The sequence below is a fragment of the Alosa sapidissima genome, chromosome 11, assembly GCF_018492685.1.
Source record: "Alosa sapidissima isolate fAloSap1 chromosome 11, fAloSap1.pri, whole genome shotgun sequence".
NCBI classification, from domain to species: Eukaryota; Metazoa; Chordata; class Actinopteri; order Clupeiformes; family Clupeidae; genus Alosa; species Alosa sapidissima.
Window position 1 is genome coordinate 21,583,064 of NC_055967.1, and position 19,702 is coordinate 21,602,765.

Here is a 19,702-nt window from a genome sequence, read left to right on the forward strand (position 1 = left end):
AGCCCCCACAAAGTGACCCCACTGGGCGAGCCCACGCGCACACACACAGGAAGGGGCCCCCACCGTGCACGTGCAGTTCCTGCAGCCATCTGTCCAGGTCTCGTCCTGCCGGTAGATCACCCCCTTGACGCTGCAGGTCCGCTCACAATAGCAGCTATCCAGCCCATTCATCTTCTCCTCGGCCATGGACAGCTGCTCGCAGCGTCCACCATGAACAAAAGGCGAGCGGAGAGAGAGAGAGAGAGCACAGAGAGCAGAGGGGAGGAGAGGGAGAGAAAGAGAGGGAGACGGGGAGCAGTGAGTGAGGGGAGTGAGAACCATGGGGAACATTATTCCTTTATTGTCAATAGGAATCACATTATCAACAAGCACTCCGGCGAGCCACTAGCAGGCCTGCTGGGAGAGGAATGCGGAGAAGCCCAAGGGAAAGGGGAATGAAATATGCGTGTAATTATTAGTTAAGTGGTGATTACTCAGGGGCCAGCATGGCCCTATCTGGATTTGGGTTTGCTGATCGCAGCGGACCAAATGAAATGATCTGAACTGATTGTTATTCCAAAACTGAGAAATAGCTTGATCAAACAGAAATGAAAACAAATGAAATGTTTTCCTGCAAATGCTGAAGGGCTCGAAGGTCTATTTACAGTGAAAAAGCACCATGCGGTTAGCTGAAATATTTGCTATTTATCTTGTGATGCAAGGCAATATCATCGGACACATCATATTTTAATATGCACTTCAAAAGCAGCATAAAAGTCTGACATAAAAGCCCTCCATTACCTTGCTTGATGTTTTGGCTAAAATGTCTTGCAGTTCCATGATTTTCTGCACAAGTCCGTGAAAGTCATTGCATGTTGGACAGGCTGGAAACATGGGAAACATTATCATTAACAATAACAAGGCTTAACATATGCAGACATCATATCATATCCTAATTATTATGTGACATGCAGTAGCGTAGGCAGCAGACTTACTTCGGTTCAGATCTGGGCACTGGGAGATGTACCCTTGAGGCATAACAAGGATCTGGACATCTTGCATGGTACCCTGCAAGTAAGATGCAAGACATGTACCAAGATTGGATCCGGCAGCTTAAAACTACTTTTCAAATTTCATTCTGACAAGCTTTGATCCATCAGAAATGGTCATCATAAACTGAAACACTTTTGACAGGGAATGGCCGGGTCACTGCCATTCCACGATTCATCGGAGAGATGAGATGGATTTTCAAAAAGCCAGAGAAGAGAGGGTGACGTATAACACATCATCTCATCTCACATCTCGCACGTCTTTTAAGACGGCTTTTCAATGGTCTTAGGATACTCGTGGTCATCCCTGAGAGTTCTGTCAGGAGAATGATTATAAAGTGACTTTATGAACAATGAACCACATCCTGATTTAAGGAGAGCAATAGCAAAATACTTGTGCCAGTATGGAGCTTATCTATATGTTTTCAATTCATTACATGAGTGAAGCTTAACAAAATGGTGTAATCATTTCCATTTGATCAGGATTGCTTTTAGCCATCTTTTGATCTTGGTTCCTTAATAACCACCCCCCCACCCGCCGTGATGTTCCCGCTCTCTGAACATGGCACATTGTGCTGCTAACCAGTGATGTGGATGTTAGGCTTGCAATAACAATTTCTGTTTTCTCCATCTCAGTTTGATGAGCTCAAGCAGGAGATACAGATTAAATTTGTCTCAGGGGTCCTTAATTTGATAGCTCTCCGTCCTCCTGACATGCAGGAAGCCAAAGCCTTACATATACTCCCAGGGTAACCATGGAAACCTGGTCCATTTCATCCTTGGAGTATATTTATTTCCATTGGAGAGGGGAAATGGCACAACTTGTGAGAAATTGTTTCTGAAATTGCGGCGCCACTTCAATTCCGAAACCCTAAGTTCGTCATAAGGATTCTGTACAAAGGTGACATCGGGCCTGCTGATTCATAAAACACAATTCGCCACTGTAAATTTGAGCAAACACACTTATGCAGTGCCACTATCTCCTCAGAACTGACAGAGCATGTCAACAAGTCCTTAGAGTACTCTATCTAACCACATGATGAAGAACCGGTTCTATCAGAACAATCAAGGTGATGTGGGTAGGCAAGCCAACAGCACACGCTTAAAAGAGGAACGCATCGGCTATTGACGTAATGGCAGAACGATGCGTGTGCGCTGAATGCAGACAAAAGAGGATAGTGGCAGATGAGCTTTCCTTTTCATGTGTTTAGATGAAGCACTAATCAGAGTCTCAGAGGAGGGGGGAGGAGGCTGGGGGGGGGGTCACTGACCCCCAGAGTCCTCCTTCATCTGCCAATTAACGCCAGGAAATCTAACAACCTGAGGCGTCACAGAGACGCTCTATAGGAGGCAGGGGCACGCAATCTGCCAGCATATATGCACGCACGTGCACACACACACACACACAGACACACGCATAAACAAGGGTGCAAAATGCATAACAGCACAAACACATTCATGTTAAACTCACACAGACATATACAAGAGCGCACACACACACACACACACACACGAGCAGACACATGCGCACACACACACACACACACACACACACACACACACACACACACAAATAACACTGTAACCTTAGTGAAGAGGCTACAGGTAAATGTGCAATCTCATTTCTCTGTGACAATAGACATGTGCTAAAGGGAGGGATAATGGTAATGGGAGGGATAAACAAGTGGCTTGTTTAATGAGCGATGTTAAGAGATGATCTAATCACTCTGTTCCTTTTCTCAGTGCTGCAAGGTTATTTGGTCTGAATGTCATTATTATAAGCTGTCTGCAAGATTCTCTTTTTTCAGAAGAAGAAAAAACGAGAGCTAAAATGTATGCATTCATTTCAGGGGGAAATACTTCATCGCTGACCTGTATGTGTTCAAGAGGAATAAAAAGGTTACAAAATCACTGGAATTGCAACTTGTTATTCATGTGTTACTGAATAACAAAAGCAACACTGTGCAGTACCTTAAAGAACCCATGTGCACCATTTCTTTGTCCCAGCCAGAAGGATGTCCCTTCAGGAATATCCATGGATGGGACGTCCACCACTCTCTCGTAGATTCTAAGGATACAGTCCAGAAGACATAAGTAATGCAAATCCTCTGCTGCTCAGTATTATTTTTTCTTTAAATGTCAAACAGTAATAGAAAACCATTATTTCATGATCCCATTATTGCAGTATGCTGTAGCCAGCTAATCTTTCAATTTGCATACCTGTTGCAATCCACATGTAAGACGACATGAGAGGCGCTGACCGCCAGCGATACTTTATGCCACTGGTCATCGGCCAGAGTGTAGGGGAAGGTTTCTGTGTGAGGCTGCCCGCCCTGCGTCCGAAAGTGGAGCCGCACTTCGTTTCTCTGCCCACTACTCTCCAGCTCCAAGAACCTAGGGAGCAACAGATGAGTCACTACATGTGGGACGAGACACGACCAAGCCAGACCAGACCAAACACAGACAAGGTCAACAAGGTCAAGGGAACAGCACACAGAAAACTAGAACACGGAAACCTAAAAGGCTGCAGCAACACAGGATATTTGATGTTCTCCCTTAGAACAGAATACGGAAACAAGGTCCCTCAGGTACCACTCCACGAGGAGAACTCCAGGTGCTGCTCTGATGATGATAGATGTGTCCATCCTCTCAAATGATGTACCATATGTACACAAATCTCCTGAGATTTAAAAGCGGCACCTCTCTGCACGGGCAACTATATTTGTACACTGCCATGTGTGTACAGAGACAAAGGCCATGTACATGTATATGCGCTGTGCGACGAGAGAGAAAATGAAACTGGAAACATGAAGATCATCCAGGCATTGTTATGCGGCAGGGCCACTCCCTGCCAATTGAGATTCACTCTGTGGAGTGACACTAATGGAGAGAAGCTGCCAAAACAGTCATCACCCAGCTCTTTAATGACAGACCATTCTTTTTAGACCGCGCTTGAAAGCACTATTTGAAAAAAGCCAATTACAGATATGTGGCTGTTGATTTGCGTATCTACAAACTGGATCTAATTAGTTTTTTCTTCTTGCTTTGCAGGGGGGTTTTTTTGGAGTGAGGATCCAGCAATAGTGAGGAATACCAATAAAACCTTGTCACTGCAATACTGTACAGTAGAGCAGGGAGTGAAGCAGTTTCAGACTGCTAATCAGCATAGGATGGGAAGTGATTAACAGCTATAAAGGTCTTTAAACTGCATTGATTAAAATGTGCACAGTTATATCAAGGCATACTGCAGCTTTGTTGTATTACATCTAATTCTCAGTCTAAAGCTGTGCAGCACCAAATAATAGTCAATTTTCTGTCGATATGTCCCTCATTTCTGCCTTTGTAGTAGAATGGCATTCAATTACTAACGGTGGAGCATCCCTTTACCATCAATTCAGAGTAGAGGAAAATGATCAAAGAAATTGAGGTCATTTCCAAATTACTCTACAAGAAAATGGCACTAGGTCACTGCAGAGAGCTAGTGATAAAAGCTAGCAACAGTAAAAAGAGTCCATGATGAACCAGAAGTAATAGGAGAATATATGGTAATGTTTTATTTTATTTATTGATTTTAACAGTGAAAGGAGAGTCTGATGTTGATTGTCTGTCTTTTATCTTGTGCCTTTTTTTGCTTTTATATAGTGGCACTGTTATCTGTTCTCTGTGTACCACTGAAGGAGAGATGCTGAACATTTCCATTGTACAGTTGCTGTCCAATGACAGTAAAACGTATTCTATTCAATCTCATTTTTTTAGAAAAGATTCTATGTCAGTTGTACACAACAACACTCTGTAAAAAAAACTAAAAAACTCCTAACACTACAGAGACTATTCAACCGAGTCTGACCATACAGGGAGGAATGACATTAGGGTGATGGGACTCCACCTTTGGTCAGCATGATGGATGGACAAGATGACTCCGGAGTTGAGGCGCTCCTGTTTGAGGGTGGCCACAATGGTGAACTCAGTCTTATTTTTCAACTTCCGAAGCATGCGCTCTGCCACATCCTCTGTTGCTTTTACATTACGGGAAGCTCCTGAGAAAATGAGAAAGGTGGTTACACAATATTCTTATCTAATTCTCTCAGTGGAGAGCTCACAACTTTACTCACATATGTGAATCTATATTCATGCAAATGTTGAAAAGAGTCTGATTCTCTTCCATTGTTCTCAGTTTCATTTGACACGATAGTGATTATAGTGAAACTTGAATGGCTTCTTCAAGAACCTTGACATTTTTATTGTCAGTGTAAAATTATGATATCAAAAGTTAGCATACACAAATTATTATGCAGTGTGAGCAGCACTGCTGTTCATTTTCCCTTATTGGCTGGTGAATAAAAAACTCCTAGCATATGGTTAGTTTAACACTTCCACAACTCCCAAAATAGAAGTAGAGCTGTCCCAATGCATCCTGTCATTCTTAGATGGCAACAGTACACCATTAACTGCATCAATTATTTGAACTCTTTTAAGTGTACTTGTAGTAGATGGAGGTTGTAAACCGACAATATTATGGCAGCACCTACTCGGTACCTGTGGATTGCAGTAGAACAAAATTACAGATTTGAGTCTTTCTTAAAAAGGTGCTTCCTAAGGCTAACACACAAGCACTTTGAACTGGTTATTTCCAAAAGCATAATTTTCAATTTCATAAATTTGTAATAAATAATAATAATATTTATTAATACATGACCTTCATTAGTAATATCATGCTACGTTTACGTGGTATGCTGATGTATTATGATGTACTGTGAATCCTGTAATCTACCAGTTTTCCAAATGTATGATAATATAAAATATTGTGGATGTCAGCAATGATAATTATGATATATACAACACACTCTAAACCGTAAAGGTTAGGCTAGGTCAAGTACACAGCCATAAATAGTGGCATGTGCAACAGTTCCAGTGAGCTCATGGGTGTTATGTCATGTTAAAGACAATATGAAAGACAATGATCTGAAATGTCATATTATTATTTATTATTATTTTATTTATTATTATTATTATTTAATTATTTATATTATGATACAATATTAGCCTGGGTTTCCCCATGCTGCCTTGTGCGCAATTTTATTTGCGCTGCTAGGCAGCCTGGATTCCATGGACCCGACTTTCACCTCAACGAAGGAACCAATCACAGTACGGAAGGGGGACAGCAAGACGATGACGACACACCGAAGCGGTTATGAGCTACGTACAGACGCATTTGATAGACATTTGTAGCGCCCAATAAACGGCTCTGGACATTCGTAAAGTACGTCTCAAATACGAGAAAATTAATGTGTAGTTCCCAGACCCCATCTCAATGAGATGTATACAATATATTCATAAAAAAACATTTTTTAAAGGGCTCCAAAATCTTAAGTTGACATGACTATGATATTTTTTTTTCAGTAACAGCAAGGACTAACTTGAGCTCCTGAAGATTCTGATGCCACTTAAACAGATGCATCATTAAAGGATCACATTTCTCAGAGGCAGTGACATCAAAGGCTTGGTTCATGGCACCGTTTCACTCGCAGCAGCTGCATCTGGCAACAGCATTGTTTCTCAGCATACACATGCAACCCCCGTCTGGAGATAGGGGCCCAGGAACACAATACTGGCTCAGATGAAGCATTTGGCACAGTTGGACTAGATAGAGCATACCATCAAACTGCACACTACTTACTGACAAAAGAGTTTAAGGGACTCTTTCTGTTCATCATAAACATACTTGAACTTCAACTTTGAGCTAACTTTCCAGCCTTATTTCGACTATCAGATCATGGTTGTGTCATTGACAGGCTTGCAACAGGACAGAGTGACAGCCAAGAGACTACCTCTGTCTACTTATTTCCAGACACAATGGGATGGAATGGCCCATGCTATGTTTGTCTGCCGTGAGAGCTCCATTACAAGGCTCTCTCTCTCTGGCAGAGGTGGGCCCCTTTGATCTCCACCCAAAACCACAGGCTCAGCATCAGGGAGCGGAGCTAGCTAGACTGACGGAGACAATCTTCCACAGGGACGTGTGCATCAAAACCCCACTGTGAATCCGCAGAGACCGCCACTCCTACAGGGCTCTCTCACACACACCCACACACACACACACCACACCACCAACAAAAGCCTGGGAGGATGCTCAATTACCCTTGCAGAAAAAAGCCGTCAGAATAAATTAATTTCTCTTCCCCTCCTATGAGGGTCAGTCTCTCCACAGCTAAATCAATACGATGCTTAAGAAAGGCATCGGTCAATTATTTATCGGCAGATCTTGGCAGGGGGTGACCACCTGCTCCGACTCTCTGCTTCAACATTTAAAAGGGAGTCTACAAATAGCACACTGTCATTCATATCATCAATGCCCTAATGCAAACTTTTGAAGTTGTCATATCAGAAAAATCAGAGTGCTTTTTTGCATTCTAAAGAAGGAGACTTAGATTAAAATTTAGTAAAACAGTACAGTATATGAAAAAAAAAGACAAAGCACAGAACTACAGGCTTTGTTTCCTCACCGCAGGAACAGTGCTCAAGGCAACAGACTGTCGGCCTAATCTTATCCTCAGGACATGCCGTTTTAATGGTTTAACACAAGACAGCAGATTCGACCACTTGGACAGACTCTAATCTGAGAGGGGGAAAAAATTCAAGTAATATCTTTCATTTTCCCTGTGTTCTCTCCAGCTAATCTTTGCACAGGGATGAGCCCAATCCCCATGAACACTGGCAGGGCTGATGCTGCTCCTGATCTGCAGACTTTAGTGTCTGGTGGAGGTAGGTGTGCTCTTACGTGAGTGCTTCCTTTGTTTCCTGCTGCCTCTCTTTCCTCCAAGCAAGAGAGAATAAAACAAGAGAATGAAAGGAGAGGAATGAAAAGTAGCAGAGAGAAATTGACTCTGTGGGAAAGCCACGGTAGAAGCTCTCAAAATGTAAGCATTCCATCTAAAATGCGCTTGACTAATCACCAAGGACATTAAAGTTTTATTCCATTTAATGCTGTTATGAAGGTTCGTTTTCCAGCTTGGGAATACATTTAGCATTTGTGTTTATTAAACCTCCAGCTGTGCAAAGAAAAACCCATTTTACAAAACCTTTTGGAACTGTTTAGATAGCAGAAATGTTCTCTTCTGGTAGTAGTTGTGTTATAAACAAAATCTCTACCACTACCAAAAGACATCTGTTATATGGTGTAGTTAATTCTCAGACTGAGACTACCTCTAAATTATTCATGAGAAAACACACAGGCACAAAAACTATTAAACTCAGGCCTCCATTAGGAAAACTTGGCTGCTCTGCAGGTTTGGTGCACGTAGTTCAAGCAATCGGCTCGTATGTGTCCGCATTCCTCTGGAACAAACACAAGCGTTCCGCCAAGGGCACCTTCCAAAACTGCTGGGGCAGCGCTTCAACCCTTACGACTTCAAACAGCCCTGCAATGAAGCGTCAGTGGGGAGAAGAGCATGACACTGACTTTACACTGTGTGCACTGTCACACACACACACACACACACACACACATACACAGACTTCTTCCATGCACAAATAATGGCATGGAGGAGAGGGCCATATCGCACGCACATCAGCAGCTCTGGCACAAAAGGGATCAGATTGACCTGAGACTGCTGAAAAACAAATGCCTCGTTCACCTTCCAAGAAGCTGTCACTGGTGTGGTTGCACCAAATCAGTCAGAAGCTTCAGGCTTGTGCTTTTTTTTGTTTTGTTTTGTAAACAGGGGGAAGCGATTTAGTGCTTGTTTTTGGTGGCTCTTGGTGTTTTTTTTAGTTTGACAGAGAGGCCTCCTGTTTGTCTGGCCAGTCTCCATTAAGAGCCTGGGTGTCTTCCATGGCCCGCCGCCCACACAGCAATTGCAGGCAGCAGCACACACCAACATACCACCAGCATTACGTTCGCCCTCCAACAGGCACCTAATGTCCTTCCAACACACTACTGAATGCCCGACGACCGGATCATGCCAAGATCTCCACTTCAGCCAGAGGAGCCGAGGCACAAGTTTTTTGGGGCTGCCAACATGCGGTGTATACTCATGCTGGGGTAACAATTAAAAGTGAAACTGATCTGAGGTCACTCGCTGGTGGCACTCCCACACACTTGGCACAGAGGGAGCGAAGTTGGCGTCTGATTGAGGGAATCAAGGAGGCATGTACACTGGTACAGCCAACAAAAATGAATAGATTATGAGGGCCTTGCATGAGAATGCAGTAGCATCTTGTGTTACATGGGAACACATACAGTACATGCACATGCACACAGCCAGCCTCCCCGCGGTTCAATACTTGTGTCTCTACACAGGTATTTCTGCCACCTTCTCCCAATTACTGTGCAGCTGAAGCTTATCTACCCGAGAGCTGTTCATTTTTCATTTCAGCATGTCAGTCCCAGAAGCATTCCCTTGTAATGTCAGTCAGGGAGCCCTCACACGAACCAGCAACAAATAAAAACTCCTGTTTCTGCATGTGTATGTATTCTGTTCAGTAATGTGTGTGTGTGTGTGTGTGTGTGTGTGTGTGTGTGTATTTGGGCTTGTAATGCACACTTGAGCGCACATGTTTGTGTGTGTATGTGTGTGTGTGTGTGTGTGTGTGCATTTCTTCTCTCGCCCGTTGGCACTTCCGCAGATTCATTCAGCTTGCCATCTAATGAGCGTGGCAATGTCATGCTGCTTCCACTAGCATGCCACTATCCAATTCATTACATCCCATCAGATGGCAGGTGTGGCAGAGATAGCCCCTCTGTGTACTTAAGAGAGACATCCTAAATGACCGCTAAAAGAGGACACTGACTAGAATATCATATCTGCCTGCACATCATGCATTCTCAGCCAGATGCAACCTCTGCCACAGAGCAAAGGAAGGTCTCTCAGTTCCTGTTTGCTGCTGCTGCAACTGTAATTAAGTCAAGGACAATTGTCCACCATAAGACTATACCACCATCTTTTGATAAAAAAAAGATTCAAATGTATTCATTCACATGAACACTTTGAGGTCATGCATGCTCCATTACTTGACAATTTTCATAGGAAGCAAAACTAACAGTTTAGACAAGCTAAGACCTTAGCTATATAAGCAACAGTCACCTGCTGTGAGATACTTGCCAACAAGAAATATGGCCTTATCCTCTTTCTCCTAGCATGAGGTAGGTAGAATGTGGTACAGGCCGTAGACTGACTGTAGGAATGTGCAGGTGATTCATGTGAGACACAAAGGGAGCATGTTGTGTAGTCAGCTCCATCTGAAGCGAGCAGTTGACTGACTGCCGACGAGTACCGTCCTTGTATCACACATCTGGACACCACCACAGGTAATATAACTGATGACGACATAGCTGTGTATAAATATCTGGAGTCAGATGCCTATTTTTTCCTTTATAAACAAGCATTGCTGTGTTGTGGATCCCAGAGGAAATCAACACAGCATCAAAGAAGTGACAAGCTGGGAATGAGACTATTGTGTCTCCTGTACAGTATAATAAACACTGTATGATGGTACTGGGAATTGGTTGACATCTGGTCATAATTCCCTTGCTTGGTGTTGATAAACAGCAATTTGTGAATAACCACAAAGAGAACGGCACTGACACACTCTTCCGTGACAATGTTATCTCACTTTCATTGCCAGAAAAGACATTTTTCATTGCCAGAAAAGTTGCCCTATAGGTCTATAAGTATGATGTCGTAAAGTTCTTCCATAGGCATTATGTAAGCAAACAGCATCCCACACATATGCTGCATATATTTATACCTTAAAGCATATGTGAAAGTGCATAGTGCATACAGTGTATAAGAGTTCTGTAATGCAAAGTATTTGTAGTAGGCTGCAGGCCCTAACAACAGCTGAGCATCCACCACAACTCATGACTCCTTTCTCCCCTCATTGCGTTCAAGATTAATAAACAGCACCCTGTGACCAATATCTCTCCTCTCTAAAGTGTCCTGCTGTCAGCCATGACAGTTATACTGTCTGGAATTCTTTGGGCTCATTAGTAGGCATCCACTACTAAGACCCATAGTATGATTCATGCTCTCTTTTCTAGGGCACCATCTATTGTTTGACAAATAATCCAATTAGGGACAAATGCTGTGCTCTGTAGGCTCTGCTTTTGGGTGTATCTCCTTCTTGAGAGTGTTCTTTGTTTCCACAACTGATGACTGTTTTCTCTAGGCCGTGGCCCCTTTCAGCTCCAAACTACATCTAGGAGCGATGAATGAAATTGGTCATTTTAGGCATACTTAAACTGGAAATAGTTATTGTGTTACCACTATGCTTTAAGCACCTTTGTATGTATTGCATGTGTGTGTGTGTGTATGTGTGTCTGTGGCCTGTGTGGTACTTCCGTGGATTCTCGAATCATTGATTTAATGAAATTTGGGGGGAACGAATGGCAATGAATTATTTCTAGTTTCCTAAATAATGACACATAGTTGAAGGTTGAAGTTGATCATTGCTTACTCATTTTTTTTAAATGGAAAACTATCTATCCATCTTGTTTTTAAAAAAAAAAACATTATCATATTAATATTTCAAATCGCTGAGAATATTCAGGAAACAGTTCTCACTACAATAAGAAGTTTTCTAGAAATTCCATCAATGTAATGAAGCATTGGGGTTACCTTGAAAAAGGAAAGCTCTGGACTCGTCATGGAAGCCTTGGACCTGCGAGACTCCCTCAAAAGCAGTCTCTCCAAGCAACAGCTCACTGAAAACGTTGATGCGTAAGGCTGGGTCAACCCCAAATCCCCAAACTGAAAGGGACGGGGACACAGATAATTATACACCGATCACGTATAACATCCGACCAGAAAACACTAAGGTGTACATAAACAATAATACTGAGTTAGCCTACATGTCGAAGAGATTGCAATAGTTTCAAAAACGCCTTACAGTTAAAATCGCCGTTTTTATTTTCCTTGCGCAACACCCAATAGCAATTAACAGATTGTTATCTTACCTGAAGAAATACAAAATAGCCCAAGCGCAAAAGAAAGTCTAGGAAATCCCATTATTAAATCAAGATTAGTCCATGTTTTGTCCCAGTTGAGAATGCTATCTTGAAGAATCACATGCGAACGATGTTATCACACCAGCGCTTTACATATCCTGGAATACTGTCTGCCGCATCACCAGAACTTTGGGGGAAAATGCACGAAAACAATGCTGTCCATTAAAAAATATTCCAATAACAAATGTTCTGTTTACAGTCCGTATGCCTTCAGCAGAGGAGGTGGATGTAGAACTGATACTATGCCAGATGCACCAGTCCGTAGATTACTCGCCCTTCCGCACAACCAGCCACTGCCACCAGTCCAAGCAAACTGCGCGCTCATACTTGGAATATAGAAAGGTGAAGAGTATTTTGCAAGGCACCTGAAGCCCCCTGGTGGATACTTAGGCTACTGCCTCACGCCTCCGTTGAACATTTCTGTTTGTCGACGCTATAATAAATTACTTTGGGGTGTGCCTTTGAAAGACTCGGAAATCAGAGCTGATCTGACTAATCTGTAGCAGGACATTTTATAAACTCTTACAAATACGATTAGAATGAGATTTTTGTATTTTCTCCAAGACACATGAACAGAATCAAATTAGATTACACTGGAGCCTGTGAAAATCAATATGGAGTGAAAAATAAATCTTCACTTTGAGTTTCATATAAGAAATTGCATTGATTAATGAGGCATCAAGAAACATTAGCTTAAAAGTTTCTTGGCCTTAAAACTGCCTAAGTGCACATGGAAACAATCACATTCTCGCATCCTCATGTTCTGTGGTTAAAACGGGTAGTTAGAGCATTAATGTTGTTTCTTCCTTCACAGTGGAGAATTCATGCTGGCCAACATGTTGTTAAACATTAATAAGGAACAATCCTTTGCCTACTGACCCAAACCATTTACATCCATTTTAAAACCAAACTGTTTCTGGTCTCCAATGTTACTTTGACTTGTTTTTAAATAAGAGTAGCCTGTGGCGAAAAAAGGTAAATTAAGTAAAGAGTAGTCTGTACCGACACTGTGGTAGAAAAAAGGTAAATTCTCTGGCATTAGACTGAATAGCTACACCACATGGCTCAAGCTGGGTAGGAGAGAAGCTCTCGTCACTCAGAAGTTCTATAATCCACTTGCATGAACTAGGCTATGCTGGAGAGCTTGGCTGCTGGTTCTGCTTTTTGATGGAATGGCATTTATGGTCGGGCTCAATGTGTCTCACAAGAATGGCTCCCACTTGATATCAATCCAACTGCTCTGCAAACAGCATAATTCTCTGTTACTGTCTTCTTGCCAGACGCCCTACCCCCATGAAAAAATGGCTGGAGAAGTATTATATCTCGGAAGTTGCAGTGTTTCAAAACAAACACATTGCCAGCTGGATATTAGGCAGATCATTTTGTGCAGCTCTACACCAAGCCCAGAAACTGTGGTCCAGCATAGCTGTGGATCCTGGGAAAAGGCTTCGGTTGGCCTCTTGGACTAGCTGGCAGCCAAGCTACAGGAGAGGGTGTTATAGTCAGCCGTGTTTTCTTGAGACAAGCAGGCAGTAACTGAGATCTTTTTTTTTTCTGCTTGGTCAAAGACATCGCAGTATGTATATGATGGTGGTGATGGTGAGGGTGTGTTTTAAAGTTACTCTGTAAATCCACATAGTCCAGATGTAGTTCATATGCTTTCCAGTAACAGAGAGAAAGGGGACATGGTGAGAAATATGATTACTATAAATTAACATCCATAACACAGTATCAAAGTACTTGCAAACTATCTATTTGACCTACATTTGCTGCCATAAAACTTTTATGCGCGTGGCGAATACTTTGTTTAATGACCAAATAAAGGCTTAGAAAGTAGTCCAAGGTTGTAAACAAATGGACAAATGTACACTCTTAATGACCTGAACTCACTCTATGCTTCTCCATGTTCCAAGTAGGGTTCTGTAAAGTGAATTTCATATGGCACCAGCAGTGGAATTCATGCATAATTTGTCTTCTACCATCACAACTATTTAAAATGTATTTGACAAAGTCACTGTATGGCATGTAAATATGTATACATTTTGGTCCTATAGCATCACATTTTCCACCCAACTGTGTCACCATTAATATTTGAGGCCTCCATATGTGTAGGTTTGTGTATGTGTGTGCATATGTGTGCATACAGTATGTGTGCCTGTGTGTGTGTAGGTATGTTTGTGTATGTGTGCCTATGTGTGTGTGTGTGTGTGTGTGCGTGCATATGTGTGTGTGTGTGTGCATATGTGTGTGTGTGTGTGTGTGTGTGTGTGTTCGTGCATATGTGTGTGTGTACACGCACTACAGTGCCACATCTGCAGCCTGCCTGCAGCTCTCAATTCATTATTAATGCAGTGTTTCATCTGGACCCAGGCTCGTGAAATGGAATTACATAGCATTTCCCACAAGTTGTCATTTCCTAAAGTGCCATTGGGAAAATACAATCATTTAAACATGTGCTCAGCCAAGAAAGAGAGCAATGTAATTTGAGCAGAGGCTCCTCTAGAGGACTCCCTGGTGGGGGAAGACAGCTATGTGACATGCTCAAACAGGGGGGGGGGGGGGGGGGTAAGACAGGTCCACTTAAGGTTCAGTCTAGCCATAACACTAACATCGTACACTCAAAGTCTGAGCTGAAGAACACACAACACCTCGATAAAAAAAAAAAAAAAATGTGGAGGCCTGCAAAAGGAATCAGTAAATGGGCATGTGAACTTTTAAAGAAATAAGTGATGATGTCTGTGTCCACCCAGCTCAACATTTTCAGCTCAAAGTTCCTTCAGTATACTTGCTGGCTTGTAGTTCATATCTCCTTAGTTAACTCAGTATTGTTTACTTTGAAATGCAAAACATGCAGCATATAAGGTTCAGTTTTTAATTAATGTGAATGGCGACTGCTGAGGAGCAGTGGAATATAGGGGGCAAAAACAGGTGCAGTGGACAGGTGTTGTACATGACATAGACCGTCAGCATTTTATCACATTTGCTGGGGTTTCAAAAGAGTACAGCTGTCAGATACCTAAGAAAGCAAAATGAATGTCATTCAACACATTCTAACGGGTCTTGTCTTTCTGCTGTTAGATCTCCGCTCTATGGTTAGTGTAGATGGTGGGTGTAACCTTAATTTCTCCGCAGTAGGCAATTTCATGCTTTGACAACAGATACAGTACAACCCTTTTTCATGCTTCTCAGGGAAGACCCAAGGAAACTTACGGATCTAATGCACTTGCTGTTGGTCATGTTGGAGCACTGTGACAGGGATAATCTGTAGACAACTCATTGCAAGGACCAACATTTTTGTAGCACCCTTGTTTGCTATACTTACTCTACATTGTTCACTCAAGGTTACCTGTACCTTGTTCACTCTAACCTACAGTGTTAGATTTAAGTTGAGCAAAGGAGACGTATACATTCTAATGTGGTAATCCACTGGACCAGACTGCAGAAGGAAAACTGCTCATTCAAACATTTAATTTTGCAGTCTCCATTCAGACAATTTGACATGATGACTAACTGAAATTAACCTTATAAAGAGGAAGATGCTGAATGCTGGAGACAAGAAATTTGTCCAGGCCATCAAAGATGAATACATTCTGGATGAATTTTGCATTCAGACTAACTATTTTGACCATCTCTTTGCTTCATGTAAAAATAATTATTGTCATTTGATAGCAATTATTGTCACTCAGGGTTATTTCATGATTTTTTCCCTGTATAAGCCACTTATACATACTTGAGATACTGTATTGGACCAACAGAACACCATTCTTGTGTGGTTCCACTTAAAACAATGCTGACCTCTGGTGGAGCAGAAGTGTGCCTACATTGTCACTGAGACATTACAGTTTTTCTCAGTCGCTTTGGTGCTTTTCTCATCTCACAATAACATTTGCACAGCAGTATTGCATTTCTCAAAACAATAAGTGCAAACCCTGCTTATAGGTGGGGGCCCATGGTTCATGAAAGGGTAGTGGTACAAACAATGATATTCACAGTAACCATCTGAGACCAGATGGTGACAACATAACATACATACTTAACATTACATACACAAAACATCACATACAACATTACATACACATACATCCCAGTAGTCTATGAGGAAAACAGTTTTATATTAGATATAGGTTAGTAAGAGATTGTTTTTTAGTTGTCTTTTGAAGTTGGAGATAAGAGGGCAACACCTTGAGGCCATCATCAATCCTGTTCCAAATCTGTGGCCCCCTACAGGCAACAGTCATACTGGCGCGCACGTGTCAACGACATTTACCTGTAATGAGTGGTTTAGTTCTTGTTTGGTATGTGTGCTGGGGGCTGGAGATGGGAATAAGACTACACAACCTAGGGTTGAGCCTGTTGACAATTTGAAACATAAGACAGGCATTATGATAAACATTCAGCTCAGCCAGTTTTAGTAACTCAAAGCGGTGAAATAGAGGGTGGGTGGAGGAATTTATCTCTGACCAGGACAGGGCCCGTATGACTTTTTTTTGCAAGGATACAAGTTTTTTAAGATGGCTGGTGAAGGTGTTGCACCATATCACATTACAATAGTTAAGATGAGGTTCAAATAGAGTTTTGTACAATGTGAGAAGGGCAGACAGAGGAAGGAAATGTCTGATCTTGTAGAACAAGCCAACATACTTGGACAGTTTGTTTACTAGATGGTCTATATGACATTTGAAGTTGAGAGAATCGTCAATGTAGAACCCCAGGAATTTAGTGGCATACACTCTTTTTATTTCCTGCCCATTGATTTTAAACAGGCAGTGATCAATGTTTTTAATTTTTTTGTTTGATTTGAATAAAATGAAATTTGTTTTGCTGACATTTAATGACAGTTTGTTACATTTAAACCAGGAGTCCACTTTGGTTAACTCAGAGTTTACTATGTCTTGTAAAATAAGTGGGTTCCTGTGTGATGTAAACAAATTTGTGTCGTCAGCAAAAATAATTTTATGAAATATTTGGGAGGAATTGACAAAATCATTTATATATAGAATGAATAAGAGTAGCCCCAAAATTGAACCCTGGGGGACCCCAAAGAGTATGGGCTTACAGGTAGAGTTATGATCATTGACATGGACATACTGTTCCCTCTCGTATAGGTAACTTCGAAACCATTGAAGTGCTATACCTCTGATACCATAGTGGTGCAATTTATGCAACAAAATATCAAAGTCAATGGTATCAAAGGCTTTTGATAGGTCCAAGAAAATACCAACACCACATTTTCCCTCTTCAGTGCAGTTATTTATTTGTTCTATTAAGTCAAGTATTGCCATACAGGTTGTGCTCTTTTTTCTAAAACCATATTGGGAGGGAACAAGGATATTTAGTGTATCTAGGTAGCCACTGAGTCTATTGTATACTACTTTCTCCATTACTTTAGAAAAAGTGGGTAGGATTGATATGGGCCGGTAGTTGCTCATATCATTTCTGTCGCCAGATTTGAAAATTGGAATTATCTTGTCCACTCGTCGTCCCCACAAATCAAGCTTGGCTTTAAATGCAGCGACTTTATCTGCCAGTTTAAAGACAGTCGTCATTCTCCCCTGGAGTGACAGGTTGAGGTCATTAAGCAACCTGAATATGTCACACAGGTAAGCGAGTTTTGACACCCAGTCCTCATAACTAAAATGTGCAGCTAACGGTGACTTTTTTTCTGTAAGAAATCTCTGCAGCGGCTCTCGCAACTCAAACACTCTGGCCAGTGACCTGCTAAAGATGCTTGTTTTTTTGTTGCTCATTCTAGCAGTTTAGCTAACTTCGTGTGACACTACCGTTCGCCAAGAACTGATCAAGTGAAGTGAGCTGACCTGAGGCTGCGCAGCGCTGAAGGCAATACTGTATGTAAAAGTGTTGAAGGCGGGACAGACAGACGTAAGAAAATAGACCTTGCAAAATGCAAACATGCGTGCAATCAAACAACTGCATATAGGCCTATGCCATGTAAAAACGTGACATTATTGCGAATTAAATTTAGTTTAGTTTGCATGCATTTTTTTTTTTAACTCATGTCGTAGGCTACGGTTAGGAATGTCCCGGTTAGGAATGTCCTGCGGCCCGGTGGTTGGGGACCGCTGCCTTAGAGAATGGAATAGACTAGAGCTTATAGATGGAGTACTGTTCAGGAAATGCCTTGATCGTGGAAATCAGATTTATCAGTTGGTGCTGCCTAGTAGCCATAAAGAAAGAGCATTGCACGGCCTTTATGATGAAGTCGGTCATCTCGGCGCTGAGCGCGTCCTTCACCTTGTTCGTTCCAGATTTTACTGGCCAAAGATGTTTCAGTCTGTGGAACAGAAGTGTAGGACTTGCGAGAGATGTGTGAGGAGGAAAGCGAACTCTCAGCATGCTGCTCCTATGGAGAATATACAGACCAGTTATCCCCTTGAACTGGTGTGTATGGATTACCTCTGTATTGAACCTGATAGTAAGGACACTAGAAACATCCTCGTCATCACGGATCATTTCACCAAGTTTGCTGTTGCCATCCCCACGAAAGACCAAAAGGCGAATATTGTTGCCAAGACACTGTGGGAGAATTTCATTGTCCAGTATGGTTTTCCTAGTCGCCTTCTCAGTGACCAAGGGAGAGATTTTGAATCCCACACCATCAAGGAATTGAGCTCTCTGATTGGAACCGAAAAAATCTGAACTACGCCATACCATCCACGTGGAAACCCTGTAGAAAGATTCAACAGGACCCTTCTCAGCATGCTTGGGACACTAGAAGACAAGGACAAATATCATTGGAGGGACTTTGTCAAACCGCTAGTCCATGCGTACAATTGTACAAAAAATGACACCACAGACTACTCGCCATATGAATTGCTGTTTGGTAGACAACCACGATTGCCCATTGATCTAGTTCTAGGCCTAGCACCAGACTAAATTTGGTTCAAGTCACATTCAGAGTACGTAAAACATCTTCGTCAACGCCTCCAAGACAGCTATGCACTTGCCTCTGAAAGCTCTAAGAAGATGGGAGAGAAGAATAAAACCAGGTTTGATTAAAAGATTAGAGCAGCGGAACTTGTTCCTGGAGATAGAGTCCTTGTGAAGAATGTCAACATAAGAGGAAAACATAAACTTGCGGACAGATGGGAAAAGGAAGTCCACACTGTGGTGAAGAGGATGGGAGATGGCCCTGTTTATGTCGTCAAGCAAGAACAGGGTGAAGGTCCACACCGTACTCTTCACAGAGACCTTCTTCTGCCCTGCGGCTTTTTACCTGTTGCAGATAAAGATTTAGAACCTGAAACAATCTTACCTAGAAGGAGGCTAAGACGCAGGGAAGCAGTCCCGCAGCAGACCAAGCACAACAATCTTGTCGACCCAGATATGTCTAGCAGTGACGAAGATGAGGATTGCTATCCCCAATTTCCACAGATCTCAACAAGGTTCCCCCAAAGCATTAGGACAACCACACAGGTCACCCCGCCAGCACGTGCCATGGAGCTGTTGAACCCAGTCGGCTTGAATCCAAGCCCATCAGAGTTCTCCCAATCTGGTAATCCACTCATTAGTGAAGTACCCCATACCCCTGAGTCTGTTCAGAATCAATTATTTGAAGAGGAATCAATTGTGCATGAGACAGAGATACTTACAGATGAACCTATTAAGACACTTACTTGAGGGAGACACTGTGCCATCTATTACTGTTATA

The 19,702-nt window shown here is 42.2% G+C and overlaps 1 protein-coding gene across 1 annotated transcript in view; it reads right to left on the reverse strand.

Annotated features, from left to right (window-relative positions):
• nell2a (neural EGFL like 2a) overlaps nt 1-12,355 on the reverse strand; it is a 59,085-nt gene extending 46,730 nt beyond the window's left edge. The window contains exons 1-8 of the mRNA XM_042111124.1: nt 11,983-12,355; nt 11,645-11,776; nt 4,915-5,065; nt 3,249-3,422; nt 3,000-3,096; nt 975-1,047; nt 781-863; nt 64-192 (exon numbers count right to left, since the gene is read on the reverse strand). Coding sequence (XP_041967058.1) covers nt 64-192; nt 781-863; nt 975-1,047; nt 3,000-3,096; nt 3,249-3,422; nt 4,915-5,065; nt 11,645-11,776; nt 11,983-12,034 — 891 coding nt within the window. The 5' untranslated portion in view covers nt 12,035-12,355. The remainder of the gene's footprint in view (nt 1-63; nt 193-780; nt 864-974; nt 1,048-2,999; nt 3,097-3,248; nt 3,423-4,914; nt 5,066-11,644; nt 11,777-11,982) is intronic.
• Nucleotides 12,356-19,702: the final 7,347 nt, after the last annotated feature.